Source organism: Rhineura floridana, chromosome 17, assembly GCF_030035675.1.
Source record: "Rhineura floridana isolate rRhiFlo1 chromosome 17, rRhiFlo1.hap2, whole genome shotgun sequence".
Lineage (NCBI taxonomy): Eukaryota > Metazoa > Chordata > Lepidosauria > Squamata > Rhineuridae > Rhineura > Rhineura floridana.
The window spans coordinates 21,311,924-21,328,606 of NC_084496.1; the positions used below are offsets into that span (position 1 = coordinate 21,311,924).

The 16,683-nt window shown below is 46.3% G+C and overlaps 1 protein-coding gene across 2 annotated transcripts in view; it reads right to left on the reverse strand.

Moving 5' to 3' along the window:
• Positions 1–3,626: 3,626 nt before the first annotated feature.
• LOC133372009 (myosin-16) overlaps positions 3,627–16,683 on the reverse strand; it is an 86,440-nt gene continuing 73,383 nt past the window's right edge. For both annotated transcript variants that reach the window (XM_061600174.1, XM_061600176.1), the window contains exons 37-44: positions 16,342–16,445; positions 13,601–13,793; positions 12,558–12,761; positions 10,589–10,714; positions 9,167–9,337; positions 6,861–7,061; positions 5,818–6,047; positions 3,627–4,043 (exon numbers count right to left, since the gene is read on the reverse strand). In XM_061600174.1, coding sequence (XP_061456158.1) covers positions 5,844–6,047; positions 6,861–7,061; positions 9,167–9,337; positions 10,589–10,714; positions 12,558–12,761; positions 13,601–13,793; positions 16,342–16,445 — 1,203 coding nt within the window. In that variant the 3' untranslated portion in view covers positions 3,627–4,043; positions 5,818–5,843. The remainder of the gene's footprint in view (positions 4,044–5,817; positions 6,048–6,860; positions 7,062–9,166; positions 9,338–10,588; positions 10,715–12,557; positions 12,762–13,600; positions 13,794–16,341; positions 16,446–16,683) is intronic.

A 16,683-nucleotide genomic window follows, 5' to 3' on the forward strand; every position in this document is an offset into this window, starting at 1 on the left:
GGCAGTTTCCCATACTCTGGTGATAGAAAATAAAGTCACTTCTGCTCTTTTCAGCTAATAAAGCAAAGGGCTACAGAAATGCAATGCAATGTAAAACTACCAGATATTTCAGGATAGGATTCTGGCTTGCAAAATATGTAGCAGGGCTAAGTTTTAGTGACCTCCATCAAGATAAAGCTCTATGCTTGTCACTTTCCCATAGGCTTCTGATTGGTCGCTGTGAGAAACAGGGAGCTGGACTACATTTGTTGTTATGTGCCTTCAAGTCGATTACAACTTACGGCGACTCTATGAATCGGTGACCTCCAAGAGCATCTGTCATGAGCCACCCTGTTCAGATCTTGTAAGTTCAGGTCTGTGGCTTCACTGTTATAGCTGGTGGGCAAAAGGCAATACAATCCTTTCTTCCCATGGCTCTGATATAATGTTCTCCTCTGAAACTACTATTTGCACTGGAAGGAAATCCACCCTGGGTGTCATTCAAGGGAGGTTAGGACAGAAGGATGGCTACCAATCTGAATGGCTTTAAGGGGGGACTGAACAAATTCATGGAGGATAAAGCTATCATCAATGGCTCCTAGTCATGGTGGCTATAAGTTACCTCTCAAGATCAGAGGCAGTATCTCCCTAAGTACCAGTTGCTGAGGAACAACAGCGGGAGAAGCCTATTGTGCTCCATGTCCTGCTTATGGGCTTTCCAGAGGCATCTGCTTGACCACTTTGAGAACAGGATGCTGGACTTGGTAGGGCCCTTTGATCTGATCCTGCAGGGAGTCTTCTTATGAGATCTTGGTTTGCCACAGACTCTAGTCAATTTCAAAACAAGTCAATTTCAAATCAAGGGTTATGAAGCTGGTTTGCTTGATCTCTGTCCTGCATGACAGGAGATTTAGGGGAAGTGAAACCTATACAGAAGTAAGTCACACTGAATTCAGTGGTGCTTTCTGCCAAATAAGCCTGTATAGGATTGCAGCCTAGACTCCAGGCCTCTCTACTCCAACCCTCAGGACTCTCCCAAGGCCACACAACCTCTCCAGGCCAACCCTGCTCTGTGCCATTTTCAAGTGTTTTTGTCTAGCCCAATGGTAGCCAAACTTTTTTCACTGCAGACCACTTGAAAATTGCTGAGGCTCTTGGCAGACCACTGTTGCACTGATTGTAATGTGCTGTGCCAGGTGCTGTATAGTTTTTCACGGTATGTCTATTGCTTCTTTTATTTCCTGTACTGTTTTGTATTGTTACAAACTGAATTCCATAGAATTCAGACTGATACAATAATATACGATATCACAAATAACAGGAGCAATAAAGTGCACATAAAATCATTTTGAATATTTAATATGGACACACCGTGGACCACCTGGATGAAGCTTGCAGACCACTGGTGGTCCACAGACCACGATCTGGGAACCCGTGGTCTAGCTGGCATGTGTTCTTGAACTGTAATATTGCATCTTGCTTGCCTGGATGAAGGATAGAAAGAGATGTGTGGGTGATGTGTAGAAAACTCTGGATTTTGTGTAGCTGGAATGCAGCCCAATGTACTGTTCTGCCTACTTTGCCTCTGGCCACACCCACATTTTGTCTCTCTTTGTGCCCACCCCTGCAATGCAACCCCCAGCATGTTGCCACGGAGGGAATGCAGCCCTATGGCAGAAAAAGTTCCCCCACTTGTGGTCTAGAGCAAGGATGAGGAACCTCGAACCTCAAACCAGGGGCCAAATGGGCCCTCCAATCCTCTGTATATGGCTCTCAGAATGCTCCACAGGCCATACCCACTTGCTCCCCAGGCCACACCCCTCACTGTCCCCACACATATCCTAAATGTTTTTGCTTGACTAGAACGTGTCCTTGAACTCAGATAATACTTCTTCCTTGTCTGGGTGGAGGATAGAGAGGGACTTGTGGGTGTGTGTAGAAACCAGCCAACTGTACAACGGCAAAATTGACATTAATTGCTCCATCCACACTTGTATCTGGCCCTGCCCACCGCTGGCATTTGGCCCCTAGAAGGTTGCCAAGGAGGGAATGTGGCCCTCAGGCTGAAAAAGGTTCTGTGCGCCTGGTTTAGAGAGAGAATAGTTCTCTATTTACTCTTTTAAAAAGTGTCCCAAAATAATTACGAGTTAACACAGAAAGAGTGAAGGCAGATAAAGCCGCTTGCCATTCTTTTCTGAGTCCCTTCCATTTTGTCAACTTTCTGCTTTTAGGCTGCAATCCTAGACACACTTACCTGGGAGTGACCCTCATTTAGCCAGTGATATGGAATGGGGATTTTTCCAGATGTTTTTCCAGTGCTTTATTATTCCATGGAAAACTTTCGGTTTCAAAAGTTATGAATAGACACCAGTTGCAAATAAACATTAGGCAACCTTGGCAGTTCCAAGTTTTTTTGCATTGTTTACTACGCCCAAGTAAAATAAACATGCTAAATTAGAGCACCCCCTGGGGCATCAGGATTGTTTTCCCAAAGCAATTTATTGTAATTTGCATTGGAAAATTTTCCGGGAAATTTTCCAATTAATAATTTTTCGGAAAACCCACATCACTGCCTTTAGCTCTGTTTGACTTGCTTCTGAGTAGACATGTAGAGCAGTGGCTCCCAAACCTTTTCCCCCATGGACCTCTTGAAAATTCTGGATGATCTTGGTGGGCCCCTTAATTATTCTTGTGCCTGTTGTAGCACTTGTAATGTACTGTGCTCTTTATGATTTTTAATTGTGTTTTTATTGCTTCTTTTATTCCTTAGACTGTATTTTCTTGTATTACAATTTGTATTCTGTAGAATTCAAATTGTAACACAATAAAATACAAGAAATAAAAGAAGCAATAAAATTCAATTAAAAATCATTATTAACATATAATGTGGACATGCCACGGACCACATGAATGAAGTTTGTGGACCACAGTTTGGGAACCACTGATGTAGAATATTACACTGTCAATCTGTTGTGTTTTTATGCTTTTATATTTTTTATTACAGTATTGTATCCTTGATCTTGTATTGTAAACTCTCCTGGTAAGGATGATCAGGGGACTGGAAACAAAGCCCTATGAGGAGAGACTGAAAGAATTGGGCATGTTTAGCCTTGAGAAGAGAAGACTGAAAAGAAGTATTTGAAAGGCTGTCACACAGAGGAGGGCCAGGATCTCTTCTCAGTCATCCCAGAGTGCAGGACACGGAATGTAAAGTGTTTTTATTCGATGTACACCGCCCAGAGAGCCTTGCTATGGGCGGTATAAAAATTGAATTAAATAAATAAAAAATTTGAATTAAATAAATAAATAAATAATGGGCTCAAGTTGCAGGAAGCCAGATTTCAACTGAACATCGGGAAAAACTTCCTAAATGTTAGAATGGTACAACAATGGAATCAATGACCTAGGGAGGTGGTGGGCTCTCCAACCCTGGAGGCATTCAAGAGGCAGCTGGACTGCCACCTGTTGGGTATGCTTTAACTTGGATGCCTGCATTGAGCAGGGGGTTGGACTCCATGGCCTTATAGCCCCCTTCCAGCTCTACTATTCTGTGTTTATATGTCCAATATTTCAATGGATTTACTCAGAGTTGGAATAACATTGGATATAACGCACAGTCCTGCAAAGAATGAATAGAGCTCGCCAAGTTTCATTTCTATGGGATCAAGCTTTATTAAGACTATGCATTAAGACTACTCGTGTAAGGGGAATTATTTACAAGAGACAGCTCGAGCCTTGCCTTCGTAACATTTTCCGTCCTTGACATGAAAATGCAAACAGGCTGCATTAAAAACAGACTTGTTCCAACTCAGAAAACATAGCAATATAACCTTCATGATAAAGAAAACACACTCTGGGGCAAACGCTGAATTCCAAGCTCCTGTGTATGTTGGATGCTTAGATAACCCCCGGTCTCCCAATGGATGCGAAGATACTCTTCACTTCCACCTTCCTTCTGTCTTTTTCCATGCAGGTGTCTCGTCAATAGGCTTAAGCTGCTCCAGTCATCACTATGGTAGCAATCTTGCAAGCGGCAGCTGTCTGGAATTGCTTCATCCATCTGCCTGTAAAGGGAAGCAAAGTGCTTCAGTTGGGACAAAGCTAGGGCATAGATGGTGCAACTGGATATGGAGGAAAGGCAGAGGGCAAACAGGAAATGGACAAATAAATAAAGAGCCAGTGAGATGTAGAAGAGGTCCTAGTTAATGTACTGATATTTATATACCAAAAAGTGATATAAAACATTATTGGGGGGGGGGAGAGATCCTGGTTCACAGAGAGTCAGAGCAGAGCACAGCAGAAAATAGAACTGGGACAAAAAGGGATAGATTGGCCATGGTTAGCCATATGCAGGCAACATTCCATGTGAGCTGCTGTAATGTATTGTATGTGGGGCTGCCCTTGAAGACTATTTGGAATCTTCAGTTGGTTAAAATATAGCAGCTAGATTGCTGACCATTGATACCAGGCATATGAATCTTGTGGTTTTTAGGATGCTTTTAGCATGTTTTTATCTTGTGTGTGTTTGCCACCCTGGGCTCCTTCAGGAGGAAGGGCAGAATATAAATTTAATAAATAATAAATAGTAATTATCATGTCAGCCTTGAAGCAGCTGCACTGGCCCCTGGGCCTGTTTCCAATCACAATTCAAGGTGCTAGTTTTTAATCCCTTTGCAGTTCTAAATGGCTTTAAAATGCCATTTGCCACGTACTCCTGCATGTGAACCTGCCCAAACATAACCATCCTATTTAGAGATCCTCAGTGGTGTCTGGTGCCCATTGGAACTAGGGTGGAAAGCTTAAAGCACAGGTGGCTGACCCCCAGTTCAGGGATCTTAACTGGCCAGCCCCAAAAGCAATTTTTTTCTCCCACCCCGCAGATCCCATTGATTTGGCAGCAGTGGCAAAAAGAAAACAATTAAAGTAGGTGCAGCACTGGGCTGGGGAGAGCCCAGTGCACTGACAGGAATGCAAACCACCCCTTCCTTGGTGCTGCTGACTCTGGCAACCCTGTTTTCCCCAGCCAGCCACCCCCTTATCTAGCAGCAGCAAATGTAATGGGCCACAGCCAAGAGGTTGCTCAGCATTTAAAGTACCTGGAGAGCCCCATATTTCATCTTCAGGTAAGCCTGCCTGCAAGGGGGAGGCTGGTAGCTGCAACACTGCTGCCACTGAGGGGAAGTCACCAAGGGCACCTTTTCCTGGGTCCCCCAAAAACTAGAGCTTAGCCTGCATCAAGAGAAGAGTGTTTAAATTGCTGGGGTAGCAAAGTTGGAAGCCCCAAGGTCAGTGGCAGCTGGTAGTTCCATGTCAGTGGGGCAGCTGAATCCGGTCCGGCTTTTAGTCCAAATTTTGGGAGATATTTGCGCTAAAATGCTGACAAGTTTTCATGAGGACTTCTTTTTTTAAAAAAAATGCAAACTGATACAGAAATGTGGAGAACTAAACTTAACTGGAAAAATGAGAACCTGAGAGAACCCAAAGTGGCCAGGTTTGTCCATTCCTGCTTCAGCCATAAACTCACTTAGGTTGCAATCCCGCATACAACTACGTGGGAGTAAGCCCAGTTGAACTCAGTGGGGGTTATGTCTGAGTAGACACATATAGGATTTCACTGTTAGAGACCTTACACAAGCAACTCTCTCTCAGCTCCCCATCTGCAACACTGGAGAGAGTAGTGCCTACATTAAAGGGATGTTGTAGCGATTACTGAGATAATATATGTGAAGGCTTTGAAATTCAAAAAGTGTTGCTGTGTTTATTATTATGTTGTTGTTGGTATTTATTAGTTCCTCCCCCAGGATCACTTAAAAGCAAGGAGGGAAATATCACACCTACCAGCTGCACATTCAAAGAGGCAGGATCTACTCCTCAGCAACCGACTTAGAACTGGCTGACTTGGAGACCTGGATGATTTCCACAGAGGTGAAGGCTTTGCCTGCTGAGACCCGGTGCCTGGTGCGTAGTTTGTTCAGGGCCGACTCGGCCATTCCGGCCCTCTCCTCGGCATCATCCAGCTCATGTACAGTTTTCCGGTACCTTGCCAGGCTCTGGTTAGCCTGTTCTTCCTACACAGAGTTAATGGGAAAGAAGAGTTTGGTCGTTATGAAAAAGGCTCTGTACTGACCAGCTTGAAAAACACAAGTTAAGCCAGATGCAGGCAGCAGATGCATGCTCATGTTAACTGTCACTCCAAATTTCTAATACAGGTGTGGGGGACGTTTCTGGCTGCGAGCCCAGTTTTTTTAATCTCTCCACCCTTGACAGGGTAAATTTGACAAGCAGGCGGGACCACCCATCTGTCAATCACCTGATGTCATTATTCTGAAGCAACTCTGCTCCCGAATCAGGAAGGGGGTTGTGTTGGAATCCCCTGCTGAAATAAAGGGAAAAAACCTCCTTTTAGCCTGGGTTTTCTAATTCAGGAAGGGGTTTGCATGGAATCCTGTGGAACGGAGCAAGATTTAACCCCCACTCATCAGTTGATGAGTGGGAATTAAACCTCTGCCTTGGCTGTACATGCCTGTTCCCAGCGGCAGCCAATGCAGGATTTAACCCCATCCTCCAATCTCTCATCTGATAGGGTGGATGGGTATGGTTTCGGGAAAGTGGCTTCATGGGCCAAACTGGACCCCCTGATGGGCATCTCTTCCAACTCTTTCTATGCAATTTCTGTAGGTCAGGGGTGGGGAACCTTTGGCCCTCCAGATGCTGCTGAACCACAACTCCCTCTGGCGCCAGCAAGCATGGCCAGTGGCCAGGGATGATGACAGATGTCGTTCAGCAACCTCTGGAGGGCCAAAGGTTCCCCACCCCTTGGCCTAGTTCATGTGATTGTAGAGGGTGGGGAAAATAGTGCTGAAGGCTGCCACGATACGTACAGCCTCCTCGATTTGTCTCTTGTACGTCTTCAGCTTGTTCTGCAGCTTCTCCACTAGCTCCTGCATTCGCTGGTTGGTCTTGTGGTCCTCCTCCGTTTGGAAGACGAGCTCCTTCAGGCGCCGTTCATTCTTGTGCAGGATTTTCACTGTCTCCACGTGGCGCTTCTGCTCGGAGTCCAGCTCTGTATCCAGCTCCTTAATCTGAACAGGAAAGGGAGGATGAGATTGTCAGGCACCTAGGCCCAAGGTGGGCAAGACGTAGGGATGTAGGAACCTGTCTTATGCTGAGCCTGACTGTTGGTCCATCAAGCTCAGTGTTGTCTACACTGACTGGCAGCGGCTTTCCAGGGTTCCAGACGGGGGACATGTTAATGCTTATTTAGGTATATTTATGTAGAGTTACTCACAAGTAGGCTCCCCTTCCCCCCATTGCCTTATAGTATCCTTTGTCACTTTATTAGCTGCAACAAAGACAGATATTCAACAGGTGCAGCACACTTCTTTCCTTACATTTCCACGCTGGAAAGAAAATCTCCATTACCTGTTGGACTTTCTACTTGCCCTGCAGCCATTAAAGGTGTAGATACCCCTCCAAGGGGGAGGGGCAACCCTGATTACCGAAAAGGACCAAGTCATCAGTATATTTGCTCTCAGTGATCTTCCAAGGTCACCACAAGGGAATAATACTACTTATTCATATTGTTATTTTTAATTTGGTGGCAATTCATTTATTTGTTCATAGAACTTTTACCCTGCCTGTTGATATGAAGGCCCTCCAAGAGGCCTGCAAGCAATAGCAGAGGAAACTGCCTTATACTGAATCAGACCCCTGGTCCATCTAGCCCAGTACTGTCTACACTGACTGGCAGAGGCTCACCAAGCCCTGCTTGGAGCTGCCAGGGATTGAACACGACCTTTTGCATGCACAGCGGATACTCTGCCACTGAGGTACAGCTCTTCTCCAGGCAGATAGACGGTGAGGCAGCCGTAGGAAATTGGAAGACCATTGCTAGTCTAGTGGCACATTGGAATAACAAAATATTGCTCAGACCGAGGGAAATTGTGCATGGCCTGGAGAAAGTGGATAGAGAAAAGCGTTTCTCCCTCTCTCATCACACTAGAGCTCATGGACATCCAGTGAAGTGGAAAGTTGGAAAGTTCAGGACCAACAAAAGAAAGTTCTTCACACAGCACTTACTTAAGCTCTGGAATTGGCTCCCACAAGAGGCAGTGATGGCCACCCATATGGGATGGCTTTAAAAAGGGGATTAGACAAATTCATGGAGGCTCTCAGCAGCTACTAGCTATGATTGCCATGCTCTGCCTCCAGCCTGCTTTTGAATACCAGTTGCTGGAAATTGCAGGAAGGGAGAGCTCTTGTGCTCAGGTCCTGCTTGCGGGCTTCCCATGTGCATCTGACTGGCCACTGTGAGAACAAGAGGCAGGACTAGATGGGTGCTTGGCTCTTCTTATGTTCTTAAGAGAGTGTTTCTGGGAACTTTTAAGTGTCATGGGATTGGCCAGCTGGTGTCACCTGACATCCCGCAAGCCAGGAGGGTTCTGGATGGTTGTGTAACTGTCTGAGCTGAAACTGTCTGCATTTAATTTTTGCTCACCTCAGGTCTGTGGCCAGTGCCAGGAGGGATGTGGGGGCTGGTCCCCTTGCCAACTGTATTTTAGAAGGCAGAGGGTCAGGGCAATATGGCTAAAATTAGGCAAAATCAGAAGCAGGACTTGTGGATTGCATTAAAGGCTCCTCCCCTGACTTTCCCTGCATTTTCCCAGTGTAGAATAAATGTTAGTATTCTTTCCATTTAATGTTAACATCTGGGTCAGGGGTAGGGAACCTCAAACGCCAGAGGGCCAAATGCAGCCCTCCAGCATCTCTAGTTGGCCTTCAGGACTCTCCTGAGGCCACACCCCCTTCCCATGGCACACCCTTCACCAGCCCTGCTCTGTGTCCTCATTGTTTTTGCCTAGCTGGAATATGTCCTGAACTATGTAATACCTCTTGCCTGGATGGAGAAGTGTAGAAAGGTAAGAGTCACCACTGTTGCTCTGTTGCTCCACCCTCTTCTTGCATTTGGCCACTCTCACCACTGGCATGCGGCCCTCGGAAGGTTGCCCATAAGGGAGTGTGGCCCTTGGGCTGAAAAAGGCTCTCCTCCCCCAGACTGAGTCTCTATGAGGCCTGCAAACCTTTCATGAGGACTTGGCACCTCTTTGTATATCGTCTCTTCATCAACAGTCACACTGAGTTTGCAGGGGGAGTAATGGGTAGCAGCCCATGGAAATCGTGTTCTTACCCTGGTCTCGAGCTTCATGATCATGCGCTTCCCTCCTTTCAGGGCCATTTGCTCAGCTTCCTCCATCTTGATTTGCAGGTCCTTTATGGTGACCTCTTGGTTCTTCTTGATCCTCTCCAGGTGCATGGAGTGATCTTGTTCTTGACGCAGCTCTTCCGCCATACGGGTTGCCTAGATTGGGGAGGGCAGGGAGGGTAAGAAACAGGACTGCAGGTGATTCATTGAGAGCAGCAGGTGTCCTGTCTCACCTTCAGCAAACCTGTAACCTGATGGATTCAGATCAGCCCAACTGCAAGGAAGGGGAATGTCGACGCAGTGGAGGCTGGTGGCTCCAATGTCAGCGGGTCAGGGATTCTGCTCCGGGTTTTAGTCTGAACTTTCAAGGAGCTTTCCAAGGTGCGGAGCACTGGAGCCACCCGCCTCAACTGATGTCGAGTGATAATCAGGGCTGTGGAACAAGGACAAAAGTAGCTGCCTTATACTAGTCACTTCAGGCAACCAGGCACATAGGACACAGGAAACTACCTTGTACTGAGCCAGAGCATCGGCCTACCTAGTTCAGTACAGTCTACACTGACTGGCAGCAGCTCTCCAGGGTTTCAGACAGGGGACATTCCCAGCCCTACTGGGAGATGCTGGGGACTGAGCCTGAAACCTTCTGCATGCAAAGCAGTTGTTCTACCACTGAGCTATACAGCCCTTTATCCTGATTTGTTTGCAGGAGGTTAATCAATTGTGCATCCCATGATTTTCAATGCAAATCCCTCCTGCAAAATACTGAGGATTGTATCTAACTAAATTCTACTCAGAGTAGATCCATTGAAATTAGTCATATCCATTAATTTCAGAGGGTCTACTCTGAATAGAATATAGTTGGCTAGAACCCTGACAGTCAACCAAAGTGTGATTTTTTAAAAAAGTGAATGAAGAGTAAGAGATTCTTCAGCCTTTAACCTCATATTATTGCTACACAAAGGATTTAGCCTGCACACATGAGCATCTGTGGGGGGGGGGGAGGAGTGTAGTCACACACACATAAACCATAATCCCCAGATCCCCAGCTTTCTAGCATTTCTAGCATAAGTTTCTAGCATTTTGTAGAACCTAAGATACAAGGCAAAAAGTACAAGCACTAGTAAAAGAAGAAAGTTTTTGTGAGAAACTAGCTTCCCTTTTTAAAGTGTTTTACTTTTGCACATACACAGACCCTGCAAATATTCCTGTGGGCACTCATGCTACACAGACCTTTTGGATGTGGCACCATCATAAAAATAATTATATATATATAATGAAAAGATTTGGCGGCAGTAGTAATAACATTAGGCACAGTGCATTCCGAAATGTATCATTATCTGTCTTGCGAAGGGCCTATATGACACACATTCCTTTGGTTTAAGCAACAAACGCAGAGATGCAACTCACATCAGCCACGGCTTTCTTCGCTCTCTCGTCCACCACTCGGAACTCACTGATGAGCTCCTCATGCTCATTTGTGATGCGCTGAAGGTCAGATTCCAGCTTGCGCTTGATCACCAACAGGCTCTGGTTCTGCAGAGGGAAGACAACAGTTCTGTGACCCAGGACTCACTTGGGGGCAAACAGTCCTATCTCTCCTTGCAGGAGCTAGGCAGAAATCTATATAAGCTTTTGAGGATGGAACACCACGTTCTGTCTCCAGCCTCATCATTTTGGACTCCAGCCACCATTTATCTTCTGCAAAATCCCCCCCCCCAAGAGAGAACAATTTCTGGTAGAGAAGCAGTGTAATAGAGGAGAGTGCTTAATCCAAGAGTAGCCAATGTAGTTGCTGGGACTACAACTCACATCAGCCCTAGGCAATGGTTGATGTGAACTGTAGTCCAGCAACATCTGGAAGGCACCACTTGGGCTACCCCAACTTAATCCTTTCCTGTCTGCTGCTTTTCTCTTGGGAACTCCCCCTAGCAGGAAAAAACAGGTGTGGAACCTGGGTAAACTAGTATCCGGGCAAAGGATGAAGTGCTTTCCTGCTGCCTAGACATCTTTTCTGGAAATCGTGCCCACTTAGCCCTTCTTTGCAAAGAATTGGCAGCCAGGATATGAAGACCCACAACAGAGGAGGTGCCCCCACTTCCTCCCTGCCTTTTCTTCCAATGGTGCAGTTAGGAAACATTAGAGTCTGGGCTTAATGGTCTTACAGGGGCCTCCTCTTTAGACTGTAGGGATGGGATCCATTGGCCAGTGCCACTTCGAAAACATTTTGTCGACCTAACAGGACAATTATCAGTTTGATTTCATTATTTGTCTGCTAGCCGCTACCTTTACTGATCTGATTTTATTCCTCACAAAAAATGTTGATATTAATATCAATATTTTGAGAGTGACTGACCCAAAGTCACCCAGTGAGCTTCATGGCTGAGTTGGGATTTGAACCCAGGTCCTACTGCAACACTCTAACCACTACACCACACCGGCTCTCGTAAGGACTCAGAAAAGCCACCCATCCAACTTTTTGCCATTGTTGATTCTGCTTAGTGAATCAGCTGCTGCTGGATTGCTATCACCGGAGCAATCCATTTTGGAAGAAGCAAAGATCCCCACTGTTGAAACAATGATCTTTCAACATTAGCGTCGTTTTGGAAGAAGCAAAGACTACCAGTGTTGAAACAATGATCCTTCAACATCAACTTTGCTGGACTGGCCATGTTGTTTGAATGCCTGATCACCGTCTTCCAAAGCAGCTACTTTATTCCCAACTTAAGGATGGAAAGCGGAATATCAGTGGGCAGCAAAAGAGGTTTAAAGGTTTAACCATTTTAAGTGTACGTTTAAATGTTTTAATGTCGTATATAGTTTAATTAAATTTTAAATGCAGGTTTTTGTATGTTTTTATTATATGTATTCGTTTTTATTTGTAAGCCACCCTGAGTTCCAGCTTTGGAAAAAGGGCGGGGTACTAATACTACTACTACTAATAATAATAATAATAATAATTTAAAGATGTTCTTAAAGCAAATCTAAAAAAATGTAACATGAGCATCGAGAACTGGGAAGTCTTGGCCCATGAGCGTCCCAATTGGAGGTCCGTTATTATCAAAGATGCTGTGGACTTTGAAGAAGCATGGTGAATGGGACAAATGAGCTAAGCGGAAGGCACGTCAAACAAATCCCCATCGCGACCATCTTCCATCTGGAAACCTATGTCCTCACTGTGGGAGGCTGTGTGGATCCAGAATTGGCCTCCACAGCCACTTACGGACCCACCATTAAAGACCTTATCTTGGAAGACAATCTTACTCGGCCACGAGTGATCGCAAATGGCTGGATTGCTGCCACCGGAGCTACATGTCCCAGTGCCCGGCCAGCCAGCCAGCCAGCTGTACCCAGGCAGGCAGCCAGCGTCTGTTCTCACCTGGACACTGAGTTCATTGTGCCTGTCGGAGACCTCCACCAGCTCCTGCTCAAGGAGTTTGCGGGAGCGCTCGCTGCCCTCCAGGGCGGTGCGGACTTCCTCCAGCTCAGTCTGGAGAAGGCTGAGGCGGCGCTCCTGGAGGTTGTACTGCTCACGGAGCTCCTCGTGCTGGCGGGCGTCCTCGTCCATCTGGATCTGCAGGTCCTGCAGGCAGAAAGGGATAGCCAGTGGAGTCAGGCTTGGTCTGGACCATCACAGATCAGACGGGTTGCACGTTGGCCAGGGGAACAATGTGAGTCATGCTCACTGAAACTAATAGACATGACTCACTCAGGTCCATTCATTTCAGTGGGTCTACTTGGTGTAGAACTCGGTTGGATGCAACCCGTACACAGGCAGCTGCCTTATACCCACTCAAACCGCTGGTCCATCTAACTCAGTATTGTCTGCACTGACTGGCAGCAGCTCTCCAGGATTTCAGACGGGACATTCCCAGCTGTACCTGGAGATGCCGGGGATTGCACCTGGGGCCTTCTGCATGCAAAGGAGATGCTGTGCCCCTGAGCTACAGCCCTTCTCTCCATGCCAGGAATATAGGAAGCGGCCTTATACCGAGTGAGTGCATTGGCCCATCTAGCTCAGTGTTGTCTACACTGACTGGCAGTGGCTCTCCAGGGTTTCAGGCAGCAGTCCTTCCCAGCCATACCTGGAGATGCCACGGACTGAACTTGGGACCTTTTGCATGCGAAGTGGATACTCTACCACTAAGTTACAGCCAGTAGTCTGACTCGTAGCCTCTGGCGTTCCTCCATGCTGTGTGATAACAGTGACACTTTTGAGGGAAGAGGGGTGACTTAGTCCTTTGCTGGTCTTGGGGCTCTGGACATAATGCCCAAACTTGCCAGCCTCGTCTACGAGAGTAACCCACCAGGGCCCTCTCTGGTGTGCACTAAACTGCAAGGGTTTTCCTTAGGAGACAGAATCCAGGCACTGTTTTCTTTTGCGTCTGGCTTTTCACTCCCTTCCTTATGGATTCATCTCACCTTGATCTGCTGCTGGAGTTTCTTCAGTGTCTTGACAAGCTCGCTGTTGTTCCTGTTGGCGTGGTCCAGTTGGATCTCCATCTCGTTCAGATCCGTCTCCATCTTCTTCTTCAGACGGAGCGCCTCGGCCCGTCCTTTAGCTTCCATCTCCAGGCTGGACTGCAGGGACTCAATGGCACGCTGGTGGTTTTTCCTACAGAGGTGAGCATGAGCAAATGCGTCAATTGCCACATTCTGAGATGTGATACACAGTCCGGGCTGATGCTTATTTGCTATAGAAATAAATCCCACTGTCCAGGTGACATTCACTATGGGAAGTTGGGGAAGGACCATGGCTCAGTGGCAGAACATCTGCCTGCCATGCATCTCCATGCCAGGCATCCCCAGGTAAGGCTGAGAGATACCCCTTTCTGACCTGATGGAGACCCTGAGCCACTGGGCTAGACAGGCCAATAGTCTGACCAAGTAAAGCAGGGAAAAGCACCTGAAGCACCTTCTTGGAACCCTGGAGAGCTGCTGCCAGTCAGAGTAGACAACACTGAGCTAGATGGTCCAATGGTCTGACTCAGTATAAGTTAACTTCCCTTGTTCCTAAATGCTGGACTTCACAACCTGAGTTTAAATCCCCACTCAGCTATGAAGATCATTTAGAGATCTTGCAGTAGGCACTCGCTATCTGCCTTGCCTAGCCTACCTCTCTGGAATGCAGCAAGGATAAACACGAGTGCTGAGCCAAACATTTCTCTGGCATTCTCCATTGATAGGAAAGAAATTGGATTTGAAAAATATCAAAGGGGAGGGAGAAGAATTTCAATGGAATTCTCATGGGTGGCCACGCTTACCTTAGTTTTGAGGTGACTGAAGGGTGTTTGCAAGCATCTTTTCTTTCATTCTACAAGCCATCTCAATGGTGGTCCATACATTGCAGCCGTCCTCGGTGCCAGTGCTCCAATCAAAGCCCAGTGGAAGATGTCATGCAGTACACCTCCCGCTGGGCTTTTTCAGATCAAGAAGCATGGGCAGCCAGGGAGGCTGCAGTGTGCCGGAGAACCATTTACTGGGAAGAAAAGCACACAAACACCACCTTTGCAATGATAAGGCAAACTTAGAACCCTGCACTGACTGAAATCCGAAATAAATTCTCAAGTGCCCTGAGCAGAGCTTGGAAAAGTTACTTTTTTGAACTACATCTCCCATCAGCCCCAGCCAGCATGGCCACTGGATTGGGCTGATGGGAGTTGTAGTTCAAAAAAGTAACTTTTCCAAGCTCTGGCCCTGAGAATGAGGCAGAAAAATGGAAGAAAACTTGTAAGAAAACTGGAGGGCAGCTTTCAAGGCTGCATTGAAACCTGGGGTTTATTGTGTTAGTTTTACTGATTACAGTGGTAGTGCTTCTGTTCCGATTTCTCACGTTCCTTTCACACTGCAGTATCTGTTGCCTTATGGAACTGTGGCTTTTGGGCCGATATGCCACCATGTCACCCCAAACTTTGTTCAAGCCAGTGGGTATGGGTGTGTGACACAACAATGAACATCTTTGATATGTCACTGATATGTCTGCACATGCACACTTCTGTTCCTCCATGATTCCCCCATGAAAACGGCGGAAAAGAACTGTATGCCAGACTGCCCCAAATTTAATCACTTTACTCTCATGATTTTCTGGGTGAATGGTGTTGCAAATGGATTTTTCCTGGAACATGGAAATGAGCATGAAACTTCCATGACATTCTGCTAGATTTCCAGAAGGGCTTTCACGTCACGTGAAAGATCAAATAAAATGCAGACATTATCAGGTAAGGAAACATCAGGAAAATGAAATAAACTGCTGTCTGAATGCAACCTAACAGAGCACTAGATTAAACAGCAAGCAGGAGCAATGAACCACACTGCCCTGCACTCCTTGGCAGAACAGTAGGATAAAAATAGAATATAATTTAAATTCATATCCTGCCCTTCCTCCCGAAAGGAGCCCAGGGCAGCAAACAAGTGATACAACAATAAAAACATCTTTAAAACAATTCCAGTATAGATGCAGGCTGGAAAAGATCTCTACTTAAAAGGCTTGTTAGAAGAGCAAGGTGCCGAAAAGACAACAGAGACAGTGCCTGTCTAATTTTTAACAGGAGGGAATCCCAAAGGGTCGGTGCTACCACACTAAAGGCCCAATTCCTATATTGTGTGGAATATACCTCCTGATAAGACCCTCGCCTGCAGAGCACAGTGATCCTCTGGGTATATAAGGGGTGAGACGATCTTTCAGGTATCCTGGTCCCCAGCTGTATAGGGTATTTTTTTTACACCAGAACCAGCACCTTGAACTTAGCCCGGTAATAAATAGCATCACTTAGTTAGGGCTGAAGATAAAAAGTGATCAGAGAATCCCTGTCGTCACAGAGCAGATCATCTGTAAAATGGCAGGAACAGAATGCCAGTGCTGGGTGACGTGTTTGACCCTTCTGCCCACTAACTGGTTGTCCTCTGCCAGTGTGGTATAGTGGTTAGAGTGTTTGGACTTGGGAGACCAGAGTTCAAATACTGATTCAGCCATGAAACTCCCTGAGTGATTTTGGGCCAGTCATAGTCTCTCTGCCTAACCTACCTCATAGGGTTGTTTTTTAGAGGTTTAAAAGAAAAAAAATCTCTCAAGCACTTCTTGATGCTTTCACTTTTGCAAGTTTGAACCTTTGGCTAACTGTCTACACACCTCCTGCCTTTCAAGCATGTTCTCTGCTCCGTACCTTGTAGCTTCAAACTCCTCCTCCTTCTCGTGAATCCTCCTGTCAATGTCAGCTTTGACTTGCGCCAACTCAAGCTGGATGCGGATGAGTTTGCTCTCTTCCACCTGTCGGCAGATGTACAAGCAGAGGCATAGATGGCAGGCTCTTTAAGAGGGAAAAATGTCTATTGCTAGTAGGGACTGACTGGGTATGGGACAACCTTGAGGAGCAAAGGACACTGAGCCCTCTTCAAGCTCAGCAGGAAACAACTCCCAATATCTGTACCAGAAGCTCATGTGCCAAACTTTTCCCCCCTTCCTTTTTATATCTCATTTATTTTCTCAGAGTTCCCTGGATAGAAGG